The sequence below is a fragment of the Synchiropus splendidus genome, chromosome 8 (genome assembly GCF_027744825.2).
Source record: "Synchiropus splendidus isolate RoL2022-P1 chromosome 8, RoL_Sspl_1.0, whole genome shotgun sequence".
In the NCBI taxonomy this organism is placed as follows: Eukaryota; Metazoa; Chordata; class Actinopteri; order Syngnathiformes; family Callionymidae; genus Synchiropus; species Synchiropus splendidus.
The window spans coordinates 12,265,942-12,286,898 of NC_071341.1; the positions used below are offsets into that span (position 1 = coordinate 12,265,942).

The 20,957-nt window shown below is 43.6% G+C and overlaps 1 protein-coding gene across 7 annotated transcripts in view; it reads left to right on the forward strand.

Moving 5' to 3' along the window:
• Window positions 1–20,957, forward strand: part of sphkap (SPHK1 interactor, AKAP domain containing) — an 83,324-nt gene that overhangs the window by 59,162 nt on the left and 3,205 nt on the right. For 5 of the 7 annotated variants that reach the window (XM_053873996.1, XM_053873999.1, XM_053873997.1 and 2 more), the window contains 8 exons: window positions 2,534–2,644; window positions 12,537–12,596; window positions 12,801–12,941; window positions 14,232–14,487; window positions 14,779–18,025; window positions 19,860–20,012; window positions 20,731–20,814; window positions 20,883–20,932. In XM_053873996.1, coding sequence (XP_053729971.1) covers window positions 2,534–2,644; window positions 12,537–12,596; window positions 12,801–12,941; window positions 14,232–14,487; window positions 14,779–18,025; window positions 19,860–20,012; window positions 20,731–20,814; window positions 20,883–20,932 — 4,102 coding nt within the window. The remainder of the gene's footprint in view (window positions 1–2,533; window positions 2,645–12,536; window positions 12,597–12,800; window positions 12,942–14,231; window positions 14,488–14,778; window positions 18,026–19,859; window positions 20,013–20,730; window positions 20,815–20,882; window positions 20,933–20,957) is intronic. The other 2 variants (XM_053873998.1, XM_053874002.1) reach the window with 2 other exon arrangements.

Sequence of the window (20,957 nt, forward strand, 5' to 3'; positions counted from 1 at the left end):
CTTGTTTTCTCGGAAAATCATTCATATTTTGTACTTTAATTATTTTAACAGTGCATTATCTGCTAGTGTCCATTTTGTATTTTCATATGCTCATTTTAATCACAGTATTTATAAAAGATTTGTTATGCCCTTATTCCGAGATATTTTTTGCACCGAGGATGGACTGGAGTGCATTATGCAGAAATGAATGCACTCACAACTGAGGGAAAATGGATAATGAAAGTGGAAATATCTCTATTAGTCTATACATATTTCCGTTCATATTTCCAAATGTATTGCTCCTTAATTATTCCCACACAAATATAGAACTCATATCATTCCTACGGAAGAGGATTAGGGCCAGTCATGAAAAAAAAATGGCAGAATTCTAACTTTAATCTCAGAATTTCAGACTTTAAAGTCAGAAACTTTATACTCCAGATTCTGCTAGCTAAACCATTGATATGAAATTAATTCATCTAGCTATCATTAAAAAAGTTATTCTGATGAAACATTTGTTTCTGTTCACTGTAACAGTCCAGATAGATAGAAAGATTCATTATTTTTCATTTTATATTTCTCCTCTAAACATGGCTAATAATCTTCATCAAACCTATTTCCTCACACTCTGTTATTGTTTTTCCCATCAAAGCCTTTTTATTTCTATGTTCTCATCGATAATATCATCAGCTCGCACCGAGTGCTGCTTGGTGGGTTCAGCGATTGTACGTCACCTTTTCCTGGCAGCGCGCTATCACAGATGGTCTAGTCCTGAAGGTGCGAGCAAGAGGGGGTCGCCTTTGACATTCCTGTTACAGAGTGAAAACACAAACTGTTACATGTCAGTGAAGCAGAAATGAACTCAACATGTTAACAGTGCGTTTTTAAGCACCGCAATTGAATTCATTCTATCATTTTTCAGTGACTACCACGGGCCACCTTGTGCAGTCATTGTCATATCAAGGCCATGAGATATCGCTGGATCATTTGAGGCATCAATTACAGGGAACCCGAATCTCTGCCTGGATTTTCTTGAGTTGTTTTCCTGGGAGTGAATGAGTGGTTGAACCTCCCAACATAGCATTTTGTGTAGGGGGTGGGAACCTTTTTATACGAATGTTATAACATTGGTGGAGCATTGTTCTACAGGAGGGAACAGACTCCCCATGCGCCGTGTTGACCGCAACATTTTAATGCTGTCTGACGGTACAGATTGGACCAAACAGTGAGGACAAGCTGCGTACGACTTCTGTGACTACAGTACAGCAAGATTAGCCAGTGCTGCCGTCAGTGGTACGACATAGAGAAGAGCAGCATTCAAAAATAATAAACTCTCGGTGACCTAAACAGTAGTCAACCAATCACAATGGTTGATCGCTACAAGATGGTTCCGCCCCCACAGTTGGTCAGCTGAGCAGCACAGCGTGGCAGGGGCAGAAAGGAAGTGGGAAATAGTCGTAATAAACATGGACATCTAAGTGCATTTTCATTGGTCCGATGTGACAAGGCTCAATCTTAGCAGCATGGAGCTTGTTTTCCCGAAAAGTTCCATTTGTAGCAATCAACAACTATGATTGGATGACTGAGCTGCAGAGCATCATGGGAGCATCACCATTTCAGAGCTTGCTGTTGAAGGTGATGGCACCACACGTTCTAGTTCACTTGTTTCAACAGGATGGACAAGTTGGACTGAAGTCAGGGAAGCTCAGTTGTCAAGGTATTTTGACCTCTGATGTCAGAGAGCCTTTCAAAGAGTCAAAACTCCTTCATCAAAAGAGCCACATCTGGCCTGCAAGCCATAGGTTCCCGACCCCTGATTTAGGACCTCGAACTGAATTTCTGAAACTGTTGTTGAGGGTAAACATCTAGAAAGATGTTCTAGTGTTACCTTCTTTTGATGATGGTGAGTTAAATGACTCCAGTTTTTAGATCTGAGGTGACATTCTTAGTGACGTCACGTCCAGGCTCAGTATTCTATATTCAGGCCAATATTCTTTTTTTCAATGCCTGTATTTGCCAATGTAAGCTGTCCATGTTCTATCCCCATACATTCTCACCCACAGAGGGAGCCAAACTATAGTCACATATTAAAATGGGGAGCAACGGCAACTTACATAAATGGGTCTGTTAAAAATGAGTGGAATCTGTAACGTGCATATTCAAACGCATCTGAGCATTTGGACTGTTGGTTAAGATTTGGAACATATGCATCTCCATGAAACTAAAACCTTCTTCTTAATGTAAAGCGGGACGTGGAGAGTGTGTAATCCAGTTTATTTTTAAGCATCATTTAAAAATACTGACACTGATGACGCCTCTAAAAAGTCTTCATTAGATTGTCCTGGTGTCGGGGGTGTGATGCACAGCGTGTGCTATGATCCAGCTTATTGATCCTTGTTGTGATGGTGAAATATTGCCCCGCAGAAAGGTCAATGAAACACTTAGGAGCAGACAACACGACGACTTTCACATCAAGGTGATGGTGTAATTCAGAGGCGTGTGGTCTTTGCCGATACGGCTGCTGGGTTTTCGCCTGACTATCCCTCTCTCGCAGGTTCTGTGCGGGAACACTGTGCTGGACTCGTCTGAGTACTGGCAGAAGAACGACAAGACTCTTTGCAGAATCGGCTTGCTGGACGATGACACAGAGGGCAGCTGCGCCGTGGTGAGTTGAAACACGCACGCCATGAGACACCGGTTTGGCAACGTGGAGAATGGAGATTTAAAGAGCTGGATGGATGGTGGTTTGTTTCCCTCCAGCCGGTGATGTTTAAATTTGCATTCATGCTGTCAGGCCTCTTGTTCTGTGGTCAGTTTGGCTGAATGGAAATATGTTCCGGCGCCCGCTGCTCACTCATGTAGCAACGTCAACACTGCTTCATTAGCTTAATGAAATTAAAGACAGTCACTTCCAGGAATGCCACTTTCAAACCAATCAACGATCCAATGAGCCAATCCGCATGGAAGCTGCTCTCAGCCTTCGCTGGTGCAACATCATCATCATTTGGCTGATGGGAGGAATTGCATCCGTAGATCTGTCATGTATTTCTGTTGTCCTTAAAGTGATGAGAGTCTGTGCTTGGCTGAGTCAAAGTTGGAGTCGCAAGCCTGTTCATTATTGGCTGTTCATTCATTTGACTTCTCTCTGAAGGTCAATGTGTGTGTACGACAAAGAGCCGAGGGAGAAGATTCAGACTATGACTCTTCATTCAGCTGCTTTTACTGAAGACCTTGTGAGAGAAATATTAAAGGTTTCGAGCGACGTTGAGCTCCAGGTCATAGCTATTTACACAGTTGTAACACTTAAGGTTAGAGTACACACAGCCACCATTAACATACCTATTCCTGTGTGTTTAGCAGCAGATATTTGTTCCAAAAACCGTCCAAGATTTTGTGTCGGTGCGGTAACAGTTGCGCTGAAGTCGTGATTTGTTTGTTTCAGGAAAATATGGGGAGCCTTTCTCCATAAGTTTCATTGCCACAGAATGACTGCGTGGTGGATTTGAAGTCTCTTATAAACACAATTTCGGATGTGTCAGTGAAGAAAAACTCGCAGGATGGCAACATTGTAGCATTGGTTGGAACACGACGATGATATAATAAAGGGTCTAAAATGTGTCCTTGTGGAACGCCAGCGGTTAAGTTGAGCTTGTTTAGCTTTAATCTGAAAAGTAGAAGGAAATGACTTGATGACAGTTTGGGCACCAATGCGGTGTGATGCCCATATATATATATTTTTTGAGTGAGTTCATATGAGACTTATGACACAGGTGCCCCACAGCAACACGTGTGGCCTTTGAGTTCTCTCACCTTGGTCAGAAAGAAAGTTGTTTCCAAACATTAAAAAGGACAAAGTCAAAACAGAGCAGCATCAGTCAATAACAGATACAGTTACTTCCCAGACTGAGTTACAATAGTGAATCAAAAGACTACACACATGTAGCTAGATGTTCACCATTGATTTAAATTACACACGCGATCGAACTTGCGACCTTCAAGTGACAGGGCAATGACCTCTGAGATATTCTGTTGCATCCAGATGTTATTGATAAGAATCATAATTAGCAATTTATTTACTTATTTAAAATAAGAGACGTGAATTTTAAAAAATATAGTCCCACTGACTTGTCATTGCAGTGAATAACGTCTGTTAAGTAGTGAAATGTGACAAATGGACTCCACACACTCGGTCACTTGCAGCAGCAGCAGTGAAACAGAAAGGTTTTTGGGACCTTGACTGAGAGGCTTACTTTATCGATCCAAAACTGAAAAGCGTCAATCTTAAATTCCTTCTCAGCGAGGTAAGGAAACGGATGGAGTGTGAGGAGAAGCACTCGTCCCTCGCTCGGTTTTAAAGATTCATGTGATGCAATCGATGAGGAATATATCGTCACTCATCCCACTGACATTTGGAAGGGTAAATAATGGAGTTAAACTCACGAGTCCACTCAAACCAGATTTGTGTTGAGTTCAGTTTCAGCTCTCACGCATGTTTCTCTCTTTTCTGTCAGGGTAAAACATCATCCTGCTGCACTTGCAGGATGAAAGAAAGTGTCATGTAGGTTTGTCATCATGATCCATTTACTTCAGATCTGATGAATTGCCTCTTGTCTCTCAACACTGCTCTGAGGTTTGTGTCCGTCCATCACTCCTCCAACTTAAGAGGACAGGAGCCTTTAATAAGGGACTTGTTTGGCGTTATGCAGGAAATGTATCATCAAAGTCACCCAGATTGAGTGGACAGCTGAAATAAGTCGAAATCAACAGAACTGTCATGTAGTGGCAGGTTGGTGTGGTGTTGTTGCATGTAGCAAACAGGACTCCTGGCTGTGATTATAGCTTGTTGCCATGTGAAACGATCTCTGCGCAGTTGACCGCCATTGTTGAGTGCTGCTGTCGTGGTGCTTGAATTGACTCGATGTCCCTTCTAAACCAGGTTATTTGCCGCTCACGTATATCGTAGCTGTCGCTGCTTGTTAATGGTGCTGAGTTTTTTGGGTTTGTTTGCGAGGTGGTCAGCCGGTCCCCAGGAGTTTAATTGTGATGTTCCACTCTGAGCAAGAAATTGGATTTGAACTGTGAGCTTTAGTGTAGACAGTAACTGATCTGTGAAAATGGTTGCAGTTTTCTAGCAGGCTCACACTAACAAAGGCAGTAGTTACGGACAGCTACGGCACACGCTGGACTTGAGTAACACCACTTTCTCTGCAAGACTGCAGGACCTGCCGGACCAGGCTTGAAAAGTTGTTATGATAATCCATTCAGTATGACATGATAGTCTATATTCCAGTCTTATATGTATGTTTCTCTTCAGAATTACCATGATTGTGTGTTGTTCTTACTTTGTCTCTATTTTGCTTTCACATCTTTTGTTTTATTGTGTGGCTTAACTCATTTTTTTTCCTATTAAAAATGCAGTTTAAAGTGTTAACAAATGTTTCCAGCTACAGTACATTCTGCTCCATTCCTAACTATGACTTTTATTATATAATTTACAGTCAAATTCCATCTATTATTTGTACACTTAATGTAGGGATCAGGCTCAGGGAGGTGGTCTGCTTCATCACTAGACTGTTGACTTCCAGGTCTTGTTCTTAACTTAATAGTTGGGGTTATTTCCACCTCACATTGTGCTTCTGAGTGCATTAAAAAGAAATCTCTAGACTCCATAAATCATTTCTCGCCGACAGGATCAAACTGGTTTTGCCTCTTTTCATTATAAACCTGAAAGATCACATCTGCATGAAGATGCCGATATCAAATGGATGCTTTTTAAAACGTTATGGTTATGGTAATAAATGTAATAATGATAAAATAAGAGACTTTCATACCACCGAAACTTTGGGTTTGATTTCAGTGTTTTTTTCTTCAGTTTCTTCAGTTTCAGTTTCTTCAGTTTTTTTTCCAGTGTTCAGTGCATCATGGGACTAGTATAATGAGAGTGAATTTATGTCATTAAAAAACACCTCTGCTGTGCGCGGTAACCAAATAATCTAAAACTCTCTCTAAAACCAACATGCTGAACTAAACCATGTGGCACATGGTTGTGGATGTAAACCCACACTGAAGCAGAGCAACGGCAGCTTGGTCTGTGGGACCATGGCACTGAAATATGACCTGACAGTGAAAACAAGGGTCTTGGCTGAAGAATGGTGTGAAGTGCAGTGCTAACTCCCACCTTCATTGCAGGCCTACCTGAACCTGGCGCCCCATTTTGCTCTGAACGTTATTGGGTGTCAGTGCTGTACTGTTTACCTTCTGTCTCAACCGAGGGGCTGTGGTCACTGTCTCGTACTAAATTTGGTAGACAGGCCAACATGAGTGCTATTCAAAGATTCCCAGCTCACATACCTTTCTAACTGCACTTGCGGATGAAGTTCGAACATGTCTCCTATTGTTGTTTATGTTCTATTTTTCTTTGTATCCTGCAAGTCACTCTTGTTCGTCAGAACTTCAGAGTCAACCTCTGAACTTTGGCCTTAGCCTTTTCCTCATTTGCAGGGGCCACTAGATGGCACTCTCTGCTCTGACATCTTTGGATTTGCACTAACATTTCTCTCACATTATTCTAAAACAGAGAGCGCCGCCTCCTTAGCTTTGAAAATATGGATGCTGTTTCTTGAAGCCTCATCAGCCCATCACTAGTGAGTCCAGATTACTTATTCAAAGTAATGAGCTCCTAAGTATGCAACATAACCTTTCTAGTAGCCATTTTAGCCATGCTATTTTGTTTTTTTCTTTTTATTTGAAAGTGTTTTGACTATTTGAAGCTCTTTATGAGTCATGAATATGTATGAAACATACTGAGGTTCATTGGTCCATAAATGCTCATTGTGCCAGACATGAAGGTCTGAGCTTTTCAAAAAGATCATCTTAACACCGAGACCTGAAGATGTTAAATCCATTCGCCCGCTAAACCATTCCGGCATGGCTGCGATAACATCAGGTGAGGGGATTATGGGATGTATGCAGGAGCAGGGACTTAAACCTCCACATGCTCCTGTAGGTGTGTGCAGGTCACTGTTATTGAACGTGTAGTGAGGTGAAGCTGATGTACGTCCTTAGCAGCGTTTGCTTGAAAATCACTGTGAAAAAGCATTTTAGCACTTCTCCCTACGTGCAAAACACTCATGAGATTTCAAAGACGCCGACACGACATAACACCCGCCCCCTCCTCTCTTGGCCTGCTGTTTCTTGTTCTCTGATGTTAGTTATCACATCTCTAGACCTAAATTCTTCACTTCAATTTGCACGTACAAAGGAGATGAAGACAGGTCTGGACACTAGTGTAGGATCCTCTGAGGGACACTGACACGCAGGGGAACATGTGTGCATGATCCCCAGAGACTTTCTCTGCTCGCCCCGTTTTCATTCTCATTTTCATGTGAAGAAATCAGGACAGCATCAGCTTCTCTTTAGCCCCAGGCTGAGCAACTGGCTGCCAGACCATAATTATTCAGAACTCATGATGCAACATATACATCCCATCTTCCACCGCAACAGCAGATTGATGGCTATTGATTGTATCTCGAAATATTGCTGGAAAACTATGGATTTGTGTGTGTTCTCATTGAGTCATTTGTCATGTAATGAATCACCTGCCATCTGAGTTTATGCTCAGTTTTTGAACTTATATGAACCCCACCATGACCAGGTGTTTGGGTAAAGGAAAATGTTTCATATTCCTGATTAATATGTTTAAAGTATCGGCTATTATATTAGCTGCCGACAGGTCCATTAGTCGACCAGCACAGTCAGCACAATCCGCTGTTAGAGGAGAACGTGACCTACGTGACCATCGCCACCCAAGACATTGAAAGTATGGGACCATTTCACAAAAGGACACATCAAAGGACACTTACCTTTCACACCCCATTTTCAGCAACTAAAATTCCAATATAATGTTTCCAAACAACATCTAACATGATACAAGTGTTTCACATACATTTTTAAATGTGTATTTTTTTAGGGGTGGGATTGAATTAAAATATTTAATCTAGCTAATTAGAGAATTTCAATGGGAATGAATGTGGTATATTACTGAATGAAACGACAGACCCATACATACATTTAAACAACAAAATATTGTTTATTTTGCATCAGTTTGACAATAGCACAATAAATCAGGATGGTGGCTATATTCCAGTTTTTATATCACCTTATTTAAACTAAAGCTCTTTTCATGTCCTGAAAATATTTGTGTAAGAATTTCAAGTCCATTCAGAGTAGTGGAAACCCTGGCCATTGTGTATTGAAAAACCTCCCTGAACAAAAGCAAACAGACGCTTTTGTTTGCTTTTGTTCATGGATTCCTCCATGTTTGTTGTTGTTGTTCTCATCCTAGCTGCCACGTGTCTTGTGCATCAGTGTGATCAGTGCACCAGGAACTCCTGCACTTACAAAGGTTCCCTGTTGTCTGACATTAAATTAAATTCATTTTTTGCTGTAATTAATTAATTGTAATAATGTTGTAATTAATTAAGCGTAAAGTCCCACCACTAGTATTGTGACATTTCAGTTTACAACACCACACTTAGACATGTTGCCGTGTTTGTCAACCCGTACATGTCGTATGCCAACAGGTCGACTGACTGCTCAGGTGAATCGTAAGTTGCAATCAACAAACAATACAAAACGCTGTCTATCGTCGTATTTTTTGTTTCAAGCATCACCACGAACTCAAGAGTCAAGCGGAGATTAATAAGGTGGCTGTCAGAGACACACAACTGAGCGAGCGCTTCTCTGCATAGAAAGATTTTTTTATGAGACACGTCAGTGTGAAATGATCTTTGAAAGCTCTCGACATAAATAGTGAATTCTACATAGTGTAGTACATCCACAACAGTGAGCACTCTCTGCATAACTTGGAGATAAGTAAGGTTTTTGCTTTGATGTTTCGAAGCAAACAAAAAGGCTTCTACTACAAATGTACAGCCTAAAATCTTAAGATAACATCTACATGTTGTTGACAGTGGAACATTCATATGAATTAAATGAGTAACGTTTAATAAATCAACACAAGAAACCTAATCTTTTAGTAAGTTAAATAATTACATTTCATGAGTTGTATTATATTTTCTGATCGCTTTGGACTTATTTTAAAAATAAAACCGTCATGGACAGCCATTTTTGACCGGCTCCCAAATGGATCAATGGTGCCATTTTGTGCAAGTCATATCTTCCCACGGGATGAAGGGCAACACCTTAATTATGAAGCCAAAAGAATATGTTTTTCAGTCCTCCACGTAGTTTACGGATATGGACTAAACGGAGCAGCACCACCGGAAATTGTGGGGGCAGTGTTTCTGTTATTAACCGCTATGTACATCTAATGAGACACAGTGAACAATGGCGGAAATTCTCCGTCCTCCAGTCGCAATATAGTTGACAGCCTCACCAACCACCTCCTCCGACAATGCTGTCTCCGTTTCATCATTTGTCCAAGAGGTACTTCTTCCACTGTCGCCATGTTTGTTTTGGAGTTGGTAGTTGCCATTAACGTTTGACTGTGGGATGAACAGCAATATCAACGTGAAGAAGTGAAGATTTGAATCATACGTTTAGTGAGCACAATAAATGTACACATAAGTAAAACTCATGTTGATGTAATGTGATGTACTGTACCATAAAAAGAGGCTAACCCATTCTGGGGAAAATGTGCCAAAATAAAAGCCTCACTGTACCTTTAACAACATGAACATTTAAGACCAAGTTGAGGTGAAGGTGTTGGAAGGCTATAATCGCTGAAATGTCCTTTATTTTTGTTGTTTCGGTTGCTCCTCAGTCATGAACGAGATTTTGTTTCGCTGGTTGTAGTTACCAGTTCAGTGGCAGCGAGAGAAGGAACGATAGCATCACTAGTGAAGTAAGGAGCTGCAGTAAAGGAGAGTAAGGATGAGGAGCAGCAGCTGTGTGTAGGAGGATCACAGCGAGGGATTTGGTGAGAGGAGGGGGCTTCTGAGGACCCAGGCCTGATGGACCAACTGCATTAACGTTTGTTATACTGAAGATTACTGGACAAAGAAACCACTTTGAAGTGAGTGAGTCAGAGGCCAACAATACATGTCATATATATATATATATATATATATATATATATATATATATATATATATATATATATATATAGTTTTAGTTTTAACTGTATGGAATTGAAAAAGCTGTTTTTTTATTTTATGTGTTTTTTATTCAAAGAAATTAAAATAAATAAATAAAATAAATAAAAAACAAATATTACAATACAATATACAATATAATAAATAATTGTAGATTGAAGATTGCAGGTGTACAAAAAAACAAAACTTTTGCTACAAAACAGATTTTCAACAATAAGAAGGAGGAACGTTTTCATTGCAAGTATAAAATGTAAAATTTATTGAATTAAAACAAGGAGGGGAAAAACAGGTGTGAAGGCATTCCACAGTACATAGAGCATAAGTTGAAAATGATACTGGCTGTCATCTGACCATCTCTGAAGCATCAACAACATGCTAATACAATGTAGTAACTGTGAAAAAACAATGCAGAATTATTCATTGTCCGTCAGATTTGTAACCTTTCTGGGGACATAAATCAGGTACGTGAGAGATTGTGCTGCTGTTGAAGTGAGACGTGGACTTGGTTATTTCGGTTGTGCGCTCAGTTTTTACTCGAACATCGACTGCTTCTGGCTGTTCTCGTTGTTGAGGTCAAGTGTGTCCCATTTATCCAAGTCAAAATTAGGGGTCATTCCACAGCTTTGATAATCTTGAACTGTGTAGTCTGCAGGCAGAACATTGGCAGTTGGCCCAGCGTGTCCTCATTTTATTTTTTCCTGGGATGCTTTCCAACATCTCCCCTGAGGAATGCACCTACCTATGCTTTTTCAAAAGAGGATAGTAGTTCTATAGTTTTGGTTTCCAAAATAGTGTTTTAGACATTTGCTTTCACCGTGGATGACCCTGAAAGCTGACTTCACTGACAAGGCTTTGACGTTTCTATCCACGTCGAAAATCTAGAATGTGAACGTGGCATCCATGGTTTGTCAAAGTGTAAAGAGATATAATGGCTGTTGGCATTTGGGCAGAAGCACGCTCTGGTTTTGCACATTGAACTGATGTGACCAGCAGAGAAACAAATGAGCAGCCTGTTTTCTCCCAATATGTTTTTTTTGTGAAGGGAAGGTAGCAACAACCTGTTTGGCACTGGGATGAATAATAAAGGTTGTATGCATGGAATTTCTAAAGGGCATGCACACAAGCGAGCGCCGACACTCACCCAGGAAAAGACTATAAAATATTATTTTTGAGCTATTATTGACTCGCCTTCTTATGCTTGTCTCCCGCCTGTCAGGTAAACATTTCACTCACATTCAGGAAGACCTTGTTCTGGTGCAGCAGATCCTCACAAATGAGCCAATAAACAACAAAGGGTATTTCTGCATGATAACAAAACAGATCATCTGAATAAATATATACTTGCGTGTGATCAAATATCTCCAGCATTGCAGTGGTTGAAAAAGCAGACGTCAGAGAAGTCAGGCTTCAGTTAGTGAGCACTACAGGCGTCGTGTCTGTGACAAGCATGGCAGCATAAGGATGTGTGTGGAAACACTGGAGCAGTCACGTCTGCTGAAGCCTCTTCAACACCTGTCGCGTGTGTTCGCCTGCTTGATCAGGAAATGATACGCATCTGCTTCTGCTGGAACCCTGCTGTATCCGTATCGGCCATGCAGGACACTCACGGCTGAGATCACTAGAATTAAACAGCATCATTGGAAATCCCGCCGTCTTGCATTTGCATAAGGACACAGTCCATTAACCCGCGCTGGAGATGACGGCTGGATCAGAGGGAGGCTGCGGAGACCCCACTGGAGAAGATGGTTTCACATCCAAATGCGCTCGGAGCTGGTTGTCCTTGACAGGCAGGTTGCATCCCGACAGCCCGGAGTGCTTGTCTTAACCCGAGCGTTGCATTTCCTCAGCAAGTTAGTGAGATGTGAGCGCGACACGTTCTGTGAAGGACTCACACGCCCTGAGACGGCACATACCTCCGACAACATCCGCTTTTCACATGGCCTGAACATTCAAAACCCAGCATACATTCCAAGCCATAAAACTACCTCCATCACTCAGGATTGTGTTGGCCCATGACAAAAAACTGAGTGGCAAAGGCTCTGGACAGAAATGTTTCACGCTTCACCCCTAGCACAACACTTTTTTTTTCCCCATCATATTCACATTATTTTCACGTCATTTGCCGTACTAAAGTGCAGCGTTCTTTGCTGATTCAGCACTCAGGCTTTATACTAAGTCACCCATTTGCTGGGGTTAGGTGTCTTGCTAAAGGTCACAATGCCTGGAACTGGGATCAAACCGGCAACCTTCACAGACCACTCTACCATCTGAGCTATGTTGTGAGGGCCATCGATCAAGACATGAGTTGAGTCAGAAGGCCAGACAGTCTTAGGAGTTAAGACTTTGACATGGCCACACGGGAACCTCATCCTTTATCACATATATCATATATATAACTCCCTCTTTGCTCACTCCTCCTGTGTCTTCTTTGTCATCTTTCAGATCTGTTTTGTGAACCTGGATCCCGAGAAAACAGACTATCGAGAAGACAAGTGCATCAAGGTGAGCCTCCTCTTCTCCTTCCTTGTCTTGTTTCAAATCCCAAAACAGTTGCCATGGCTTCAACTTCATTGTGCAGCATTAAAGGAGTAATTGGTTGAAGAGACGCAGACTTCCTCACTGCTGCTGGTGGCTGTGGCTGATCAATCATCGCTCCATGAGTTGAGCCTCAAGACAATGGTCTTTTTCTTCTTTCTCCTCCCACAGAAATTGGCATCAATGTCTCCAGACCTGCCAAAGCTGGTGGAATTACTGACAGTCCACCAACCCAAAGCTAATGAGCTCTTCTTGCTCGGTGGGCTAGGAGCCTCAGACACCTGCCAAGCACACCCCCAGACCACCTGTCAGGTGAGCGCGCAGCGATGACCTTCCTTTATCTGCAGGGGTCTTAGGCATTTTACCAAGCGTCATCCTGAGCTGTGTGGCGCGTCCTGCTTTTCAAGAACACCTCAAATGTCATGCATGACACATGCGGAAAATGTTCTGTTTCCAGGTGTCAATTTATTATTATTTTTATGTCATATTGTAGTGCTGCGTGTCCAAAATGTTTGTTTTTTTTTATGCATACAACTGCAAAAAAATATATTGCGGAATTAAAATGGCTTTAACCATATTTGTTTGAGGTGACATTTTCAAACACTAACAGTGATTGAGTTTTTTTTCTCAGCATATATGCTGTATAAAACTGCTGCCAGTGTATTGATTTTGTTCTTGTTTATCCAGATAGATTGGTGCATGATGGCTTTAGAAGGTTGTTTCTTCTGTTCTCTATGTCTATTTAAAAGTGTATTGCGAGAGAAATGACACCGATGACACCCGGGGAAGAGAGACAGCGTTTCTGAGTCGTGTTGACTGAATGGCGCGTGTGCATTTTGGCAACTGGTTCATGTTGAAGTACAGTGGTTTGTCAAGCCACATGCTGCGAAAGATCGCAACTTCTACCTGCAAAAACTCACCGTGGCGGATTAAAAAACAATCCAGTACATCACTGAATTGAAATAAATGGTCAAAGTCAAGTCCACCAGGGTTCCGCCAGGATTTTTTTAAATTGTGGCGGCCACACAATCCCACCCCTTTTAAAAAAATAAATAAATAAAACATAAAAACAACAGAATGGAACACAGCCAGCCAACAAGTGAGATAGTAACACAAGTAATAACACTAGTTTTTAATCATGAGAAGCAAATTCCTCTCCAATCCAAGCCGTCCTCACGCAGTCCATCTTTTCATATGTCCAGCTGGAGCGCACGACTTGAGTTCCGTGAGCAACAGACTTCAGTCATCATGTTTCTTCCAGGGTTTTTTCACGAATAATACGGTGAAAACCATCATGTTCATGTCCATCTCCATGATGTGTTATGTGTTTGTTTCGATGTTCGTTTAAATACTTTGCTCAGGTGAAATTTCATCTTTAAAATGATTCTTCTGATGGTGTGTTAACTCTCCTTTATGCTGTGAAGGCGCACCACGCTAGTTTATATGTGACTGAAACCCTGTCCACATTCACTTACACTTACAGTATATGTCGCTGGAGCTAAGCACCACTTCCGTTACCAAAATGTGTGCACATACTTGTGTTGATTGTAAATGGGTAAATATAAGAGGTTCTGACCAATATTTATTTTCAACCGCCTGCAGCAGAAGAGCACCGGGGTGTGCTTGTTTCAGTGCTGTGGGCCGAGACGTTACACCAAACCCAGCAGCGTCACCTTTGAGCTCAACAAGTTCCTCATCGGGCTCCAGTGGGGAAAAGAACAGCAGCTTCAACACGGTCGGGTCAGTGGGCAACGTGCGGAGGACGACACGAATCGCTCCGTCTCATCCATAGAAGAAGATTTTCTGACGGCGTCGGAACACCTGGGAGAGGACAGTGAGGACGACGGTTTCAGAAACGGTGGGTCAGAGAGGAGATGAGGGAAATTAGGGCTTTGTTCTTTTAGTCATTGCATTAAAGAAAGCAGCTCTATTTGACCTTGTATCTGCTCCTTAACAGCTATGACCAAGTGCGAGACAATTGCTAGCATCGCAACGTCCTTGATCATTTTGGAAAATATTTTTGAGACAAGGTTTCTCATCAGACTTTTTTCTGTGAACTGCTGTTGTAGAGCGACATTTGTAAATGACGCCAGGCATGTTACTGAGTGGCCTTCATTTTTCTGTCTCTTTGTGTGTCATCTGTTTGCAGAAACGGAGAGTGCTGATATGGGAGAGCGATTGGTTGACGTCTCACAGAAACAGTGCGCCAGACTTTTATGTCAGAGGGGACAAGCTATCCATCATCAGGGCAGGGAGGACACGGAGGTAAAAAAAGAAACGCATCAGCGCGTCAGTCTTCACACCAAGGAATCAGCTGGCCACTACGCCACCAATCTTGCTGAGTCAGTTCTGCAAGACGCCTTCATACGGCTCTCTCAAGATGAAAGCTCCTTCGTCCCAGAAGCAGCTGTCAGTGTGTCGATCTCCAGACATCATTCCAACTCTGTCGGCTTCTCACACGCCAAACAACGCTCCCAACAGCGCACCTGCTCATTTGAACTCCCGAAAATTGTCATCGTTCAAAGTCCAGACAGTTCTGAGGGGGCAGCGGAGTGGTCGGAGGCTCAGGTGGCGGAGGACGTGACAGAGGAAGCCAGAGAAATACCCCAGACTCTGACCCAAACACAAGCTCTTCAACTTATAGAAGCAGCCCAGTCTAAACACGTCGACGTGGCTTTGGCGTGCGCCGCAAGCGTAATTGGAACCATATCTTCTCCGCAGCTGACGGAACAGCTCACCATGGAATCAGCCTCAGAAGATGGCACAGAGGAAGAGATGCAAGAGGAAAAAGCAGACTACTCTTTCTCTTCAGCGGTGTGTGGCATTGCCCAGGTAGCTGGCGCAGTCGCAGCTGTGGATTTAACAGAGGAGTCCGGGGAGGGGAGAGATTCCGATGCTGATTCAAGTGAAGTTTACGCAGCATCCAAAGGACTGATGACAGCTGCGGAAGCTTCTGCAGCCTTCACACTCCACTGCAGTATCGCTGAAGGTACCAGCGTAGAGGCGTTTCGTGCCAACATCGCAGAGGTGCTTCACAGGGAAGCAGCTGAGGTGCTGACACAGCCACAGGGCTTCAAGAGTGTGGCCCACCTGCTGGAGGCAACACACAACAAGATAGTGGATGGAATCACCTGTCCAAAAAAAACCTACTTGGATGAGAAAGAGGTGGACGACTTAATAAACGAAGTGGCGGACAGCCTTTTTAAGCATGCCTATGAAAAGGCCAGGAAGAAGAAAGAATTAGAAGGCACAGGAGAAGATGTTCCAAGTCTTCAGGTTTTCTTGCAGGAGAGTGTCAACAATTTGCTGTTCGATATACTCTGCCTGGCACAAAAGAAAATCAGCCACATATCGAAGTGTGAGCAGGCGTCTTTGGAAGCTCAAGAACCTCCAGTAAGTAGGAAAGTACAGGTAACCACCAAGGAGAACAAGGGTCTGTTGAATCAGTCGCATTTTGTGACTGGCAACAAACATGGTGAAAACCAAAGTGGAGCTAAAGAGAGTTTCTCTCAAGATGAAAGTGACTCCAGAGCTGCACAAAGTAAAGAGCAGCAGCTGCAGTCGTCATGCCGACCTGGTCAGGCGAAGTCCACGGCGTCTCTAACCAAAGAGTGGACCGACCATCCTCAGCAGCACAGCAGAGAGCACTTTGGTGAAATTCCAGTCCACAGTACCGACAGAAGAGGTCGGACATGTGACAGCAGACAGGCCTCCCTCACCACCCAGTCATCCCTAAACTCCTGCAGTTCGCTGCATTCATGGAGGATGGATTCTGAGTCCAAAACCCCTATTACTTGCTACGCTGAAGATCTGTCTGCTACAGTGGTGTCCATGGCGACGGAGCTTGCCGCTATATGTCTGGAGAATTCTACTGGGAAGCAACCTTGGTTTTGTGCGCTGAAAGGGACGTCAATGGAAAGTCCAGAAGCCTACCTGCTCCCTGCGTGCCGCTCGGTACTGAGGAGGAAAGAGGCTCAAAGTACCAGTGCAGCTTCGAAGAAACACAGAGCGCCGCGACTGAGCGAGATTAAGAGGAAAACAGAGGAGCAACCCGAACTCATGGAGCGACTGGTAAACCGTGTCGTGGACGAGTCCGTGAACCCAGATGAGCCTCAAGACCCATTCGCTCTTTTTGCATCCGAGGTCACCGCCAGAATCATGAACTGCCCTGAGCTGAATGTGGTGGACACCTCCAAAGCCGGCCAGCCTCGAAGCCGACTGCAGTGCGAACGGTGGAGTCGTGGGAAGGCGTCGAGTTATGAAAGCATTCCAGAGGAGGATTCCGACCCCTCCGGGACATTGAATACTCTGGGCCCGGGATGCCGACTGGGTCAGAACCTGAGTCGAGGAAGCTCCATCTCCAAGCAGTCCAGTTGTGAAAGCATCACAGACGAGTTCTCACGCTTCATGGTGAACCAAATGGAGACCGAAGGCAGAGGTTTCGACCTCCTTCTCGACTATTATGCCGGGAAAAATGCAAGCAGCATCCTGACTGCAGCAATACAACAAGCTGCCTCGAAGAAAAACGGTCACCTGAATGTCAGAACCACGTCGTGTCTGTCGAAACAGTCGAGCACGGAGAGCATCACCGAAGAGTTCTACAGGTTCATGCTTCGAGACATGGACAAGGAAAACAAGGATTATGGAATTGCAAAGACGAAAGAGTGGAGCAACAGCCTCTTCCCCCCTGCCTCCAGAACACCCTTTTGCATTCGACAGTCCTCTGTTCCAGATCGACGATCCTCGGATTCCAGACTGACCGTCAACTCCCCGATCAAAGCAAACTCATTTGATGGATTCGCCCGCAACGTGCACGGGGACACCCTGAACATTTATCCCAGCAACTCCGTGTCGGCAGCCGGGCTGTGCAAATCGGACTCCTGCCTCTATCAACGAGGCAAGACCGATCAGATCACTGACATGCTGATTCACGAGACCTGGTCCAGCTCCATCGAGTCCCTGATGAGAAAGAACAAGATCATTGCAGATCCAGAAGACAGTATTGAGTTAGAGGCCGCGGGCGACTCCCAGTCCCATGTACAACAGTTTGCAAATCGATTGGCAGCTGACATTGTTGATATCGGCAAGTCGTCACTCGCGGGACAGCAAGACGTTAGCCTCCCGACCCCTGCAAGTCACACGCAATCCAGCGTGCCTGTCTGTGAGAGACGGAGGGGCTTCAAGCAGTCGCATGTGAATTGTAGCCGTGGAAGAGCCAGTAAAGAACAGGCGAGCTCTGGAACGTTCTCTGGCTCTGATGACAGCAACATGTCCCGAGTGAGGGGCCCCAGGGAGGTGCCATTGATCCACATAGAGAGCGATCAGAAGGATGAGGATAGGGCACCAGACGTATCGGCATCCACACGGACAGAGAGGACCACACCTTGCGTGAACAGGTACTGCGCTGACACATGAGTGACAGGACAGGTTTTGTTTGTTTTGTGTACAGCCTAAGTATCAGCATCATGTGACATACTGAATATGTCATTCTACTGTGTCCCTGGGGCTCAACTTCAAGTAGAAGCACACATGCCAGTACCTATTAAGTCACAAGTGAGATACATAGTTTCGTTTAATTTTTGATCAACAGGGTTCTAGTAGACATTATATTGTTTTTGTAGGTAAAAAATCCAATGCAAATCCAGATGCACTAGTGTTCTATTGGTTCTGTTGGGTTTCATTTCAGCTATTTTCAAGCCATTTCCTTAAATAAAGGTGTCACTTCCATGACAAATAGAAGCATTGCGTTGAATACAATGGAAGTAGCCTTTGCAATTTAACATTAGGTTCATTCCACCCTTGTTGTTATTGTGTATTTCTTAAACCCTGAAGGGGAAACATCATTTGAACTGGAATTAAGGGTCGCTGCAACTAGCTTCTTCAGGGATGAGAAAGAATATGTGCTTAAACGCAGGAAATATTCAGTTTTATGAAGCACTTTTCAGGACCTGCCGCAATATAACGCACATTTTCGGATCACATTCGGGTGGACTTATGAGTCACTAATAAATGAAAAGAGTCTTGCATTAACGTGGTAGCCATGTCTACATGTCTTTGAAACAGGCATTCATTTTGGAAAGCAGATAGAAGTTGCAAGATTCATATTAAGTCTCAGCCTCTCTGGGTGGCCTTTCACAGGGAGCACCGGAGCGTAATGTCTCCCAGAAGACATTCTAAGGGTAATGAAGTCTGTAGCTGTTCTTTGTGTGTCTTAAAATAAATGAACCATCAGAAGAGACAGGAATATTTCTGCATATTTTTGGCTCACGTAACTGGCAGTTTTAGAGAAATGCCTCTCTTTATAGGAAGACATGTTCAATATTGAGTCGCAGAAAAACAGTTGAATGGCTTGAAGGCCACAGGAGAGTCGCTGCTTTTCACTTTACACGCCAAGCGCATCTGGTTGTCCCTCATGTAAGAGTGGAACTTCATCACAAACTAAGTCAATACACCTGATTTCCCCATGGAGTTGTCTGTGTGGTCGCCTTCAGTCATCCGATTATGACTTAATGTCATCAGGAGAAACCCTTGCAATTCACCATTGTCCCAGAGGAGTGAGGCTTCCTGATGCATTCAATCTACTAATGTGAATTGGCTGCTTTTCTTGTGTTCCTTTTTCAGTGTCGATATTTTACTCAGTCATTGGGTCTTCATTTCACCAGGGGATGTTCGGGACTCTTGGTAGATTTTTTTAAAAAATAGGGTGATTGGCTGATGAGGCTTCATGAAACAGTGTCCTCCTTTTCAGCGCTCTGTAGGTGGCTTGTTCAGTTTGAAAATAATGTGAGGTTTCATAGTAATGGTCAAATAAGTAGCTTAATAGAGCAGAGACTGTCATCTAGTGGGCTATAAATGTTTCATGAAGTCTCATAAGCCCATCACTAAACTATAAGGACAAAAAGTAGTTGAAAATGGCTGTATGTGCAGAAAAACTTATAAAATAATAAATAAATCAGATATTATGAGAGAAACCATAATGAAGTTTTTAAAATGGAAACAAGAGCTCAGTTGGAAAGAAATGCACAATAGCAAAAGGGGAAAAAGATAAATAAGTTGAGTGAAACGTGTATACAAATATATATGATACGAGAGAAAGGTGTCAGCCATCTGTCTGCGTCATGGATTAGTGAGTATCGTGAGCATGTGTATACTAATATTATACACAAATCTATTGACAACCCATCACCAGAGGGACACGTCCACCATCTTGCACTTTTGCTCTCCCACCAGTGAGAGGGACAGGCCGGCAGTGACTGCAGTAGTGAAGAGAGACAAGCGTTCTATGAGCGCTAGCAGTGAAGAAAGCATGGGGAGCTGGTTCCATGTAACGCCCGAGGATGACCCACATGAAGAGACAAGTAGCTTTATCCAGCTGAGCGAGGGGTCAGTAGCCATTGCTCTTTGGTTCTGCTCTGAACACCGCTAAACCCACCCTCACCCCGCTCCCATCGGCCCATCTCGACCGACTCTCGCGCTCTGCCGTGCCACTACCAACCTACTCCCTGCTGCTTTAACATCCAGGCACGGCTTACCAATCCTTCCCCTCTGCTTCCACGCTGGCTCAGACCCGCAGCAACTTTTACTCGTTGTGGCAAGCGGGTCATGACTTTTGACATCAAAAAAATTTCAGAACATGTGCTGCTCCATTTTCTGCTTCATCAACCAGTCTACGTAACCTGCCCCTTGGACTCAGCAAAATGTGGCTCAGCTGGTTGTATGTCTGCCATGCAAGCACGCCATCGACCATGCTGACAAGACGGCATCCAGTGGTAGATTCCCATTGTTGACTTAGGTGTTCCTTATCACGAGATGCCCTGATCTCTTAAGCTTCTCCATCAGTGTGGTTTTAAACATAATCATCTCACTCCGACCATGACAGTGCATAAGGATTAGGGTGAGGGATATCAACCCATCCTCAAAGTAAGACGCGATTATTGCCAGAAAATATTCACCAAGACAAGCATTCAGTTCTGCTGCTTATGTATGTGGCTTACCTGCTAACCGGCAACATGACCTGCATCGCTGCACTTGGTTCTTCTTTCTGGTCACAACACGTTCAAAACATGGCTTCTCTAACCAGCTGTTTTCTCTGGACCAACAGGAACGGGACCAGCAGTGCGTCCAGCCTCGGCCTGTCAGACCTAGATGCTTTCACTGATGTACCCAGTCAAACCCACCTGACCAGGTAACTGCCACCTTTATAAGCTCTTATATCACATGCTGCTCATGCACTGCTCTCCATTCTATTCTCAGCGATGAGACGGAGAAGGGGGAGCAAGCGGTGACCCGGGACAACATCATTCGTATGTGCAAGTGTTTCATTATAAA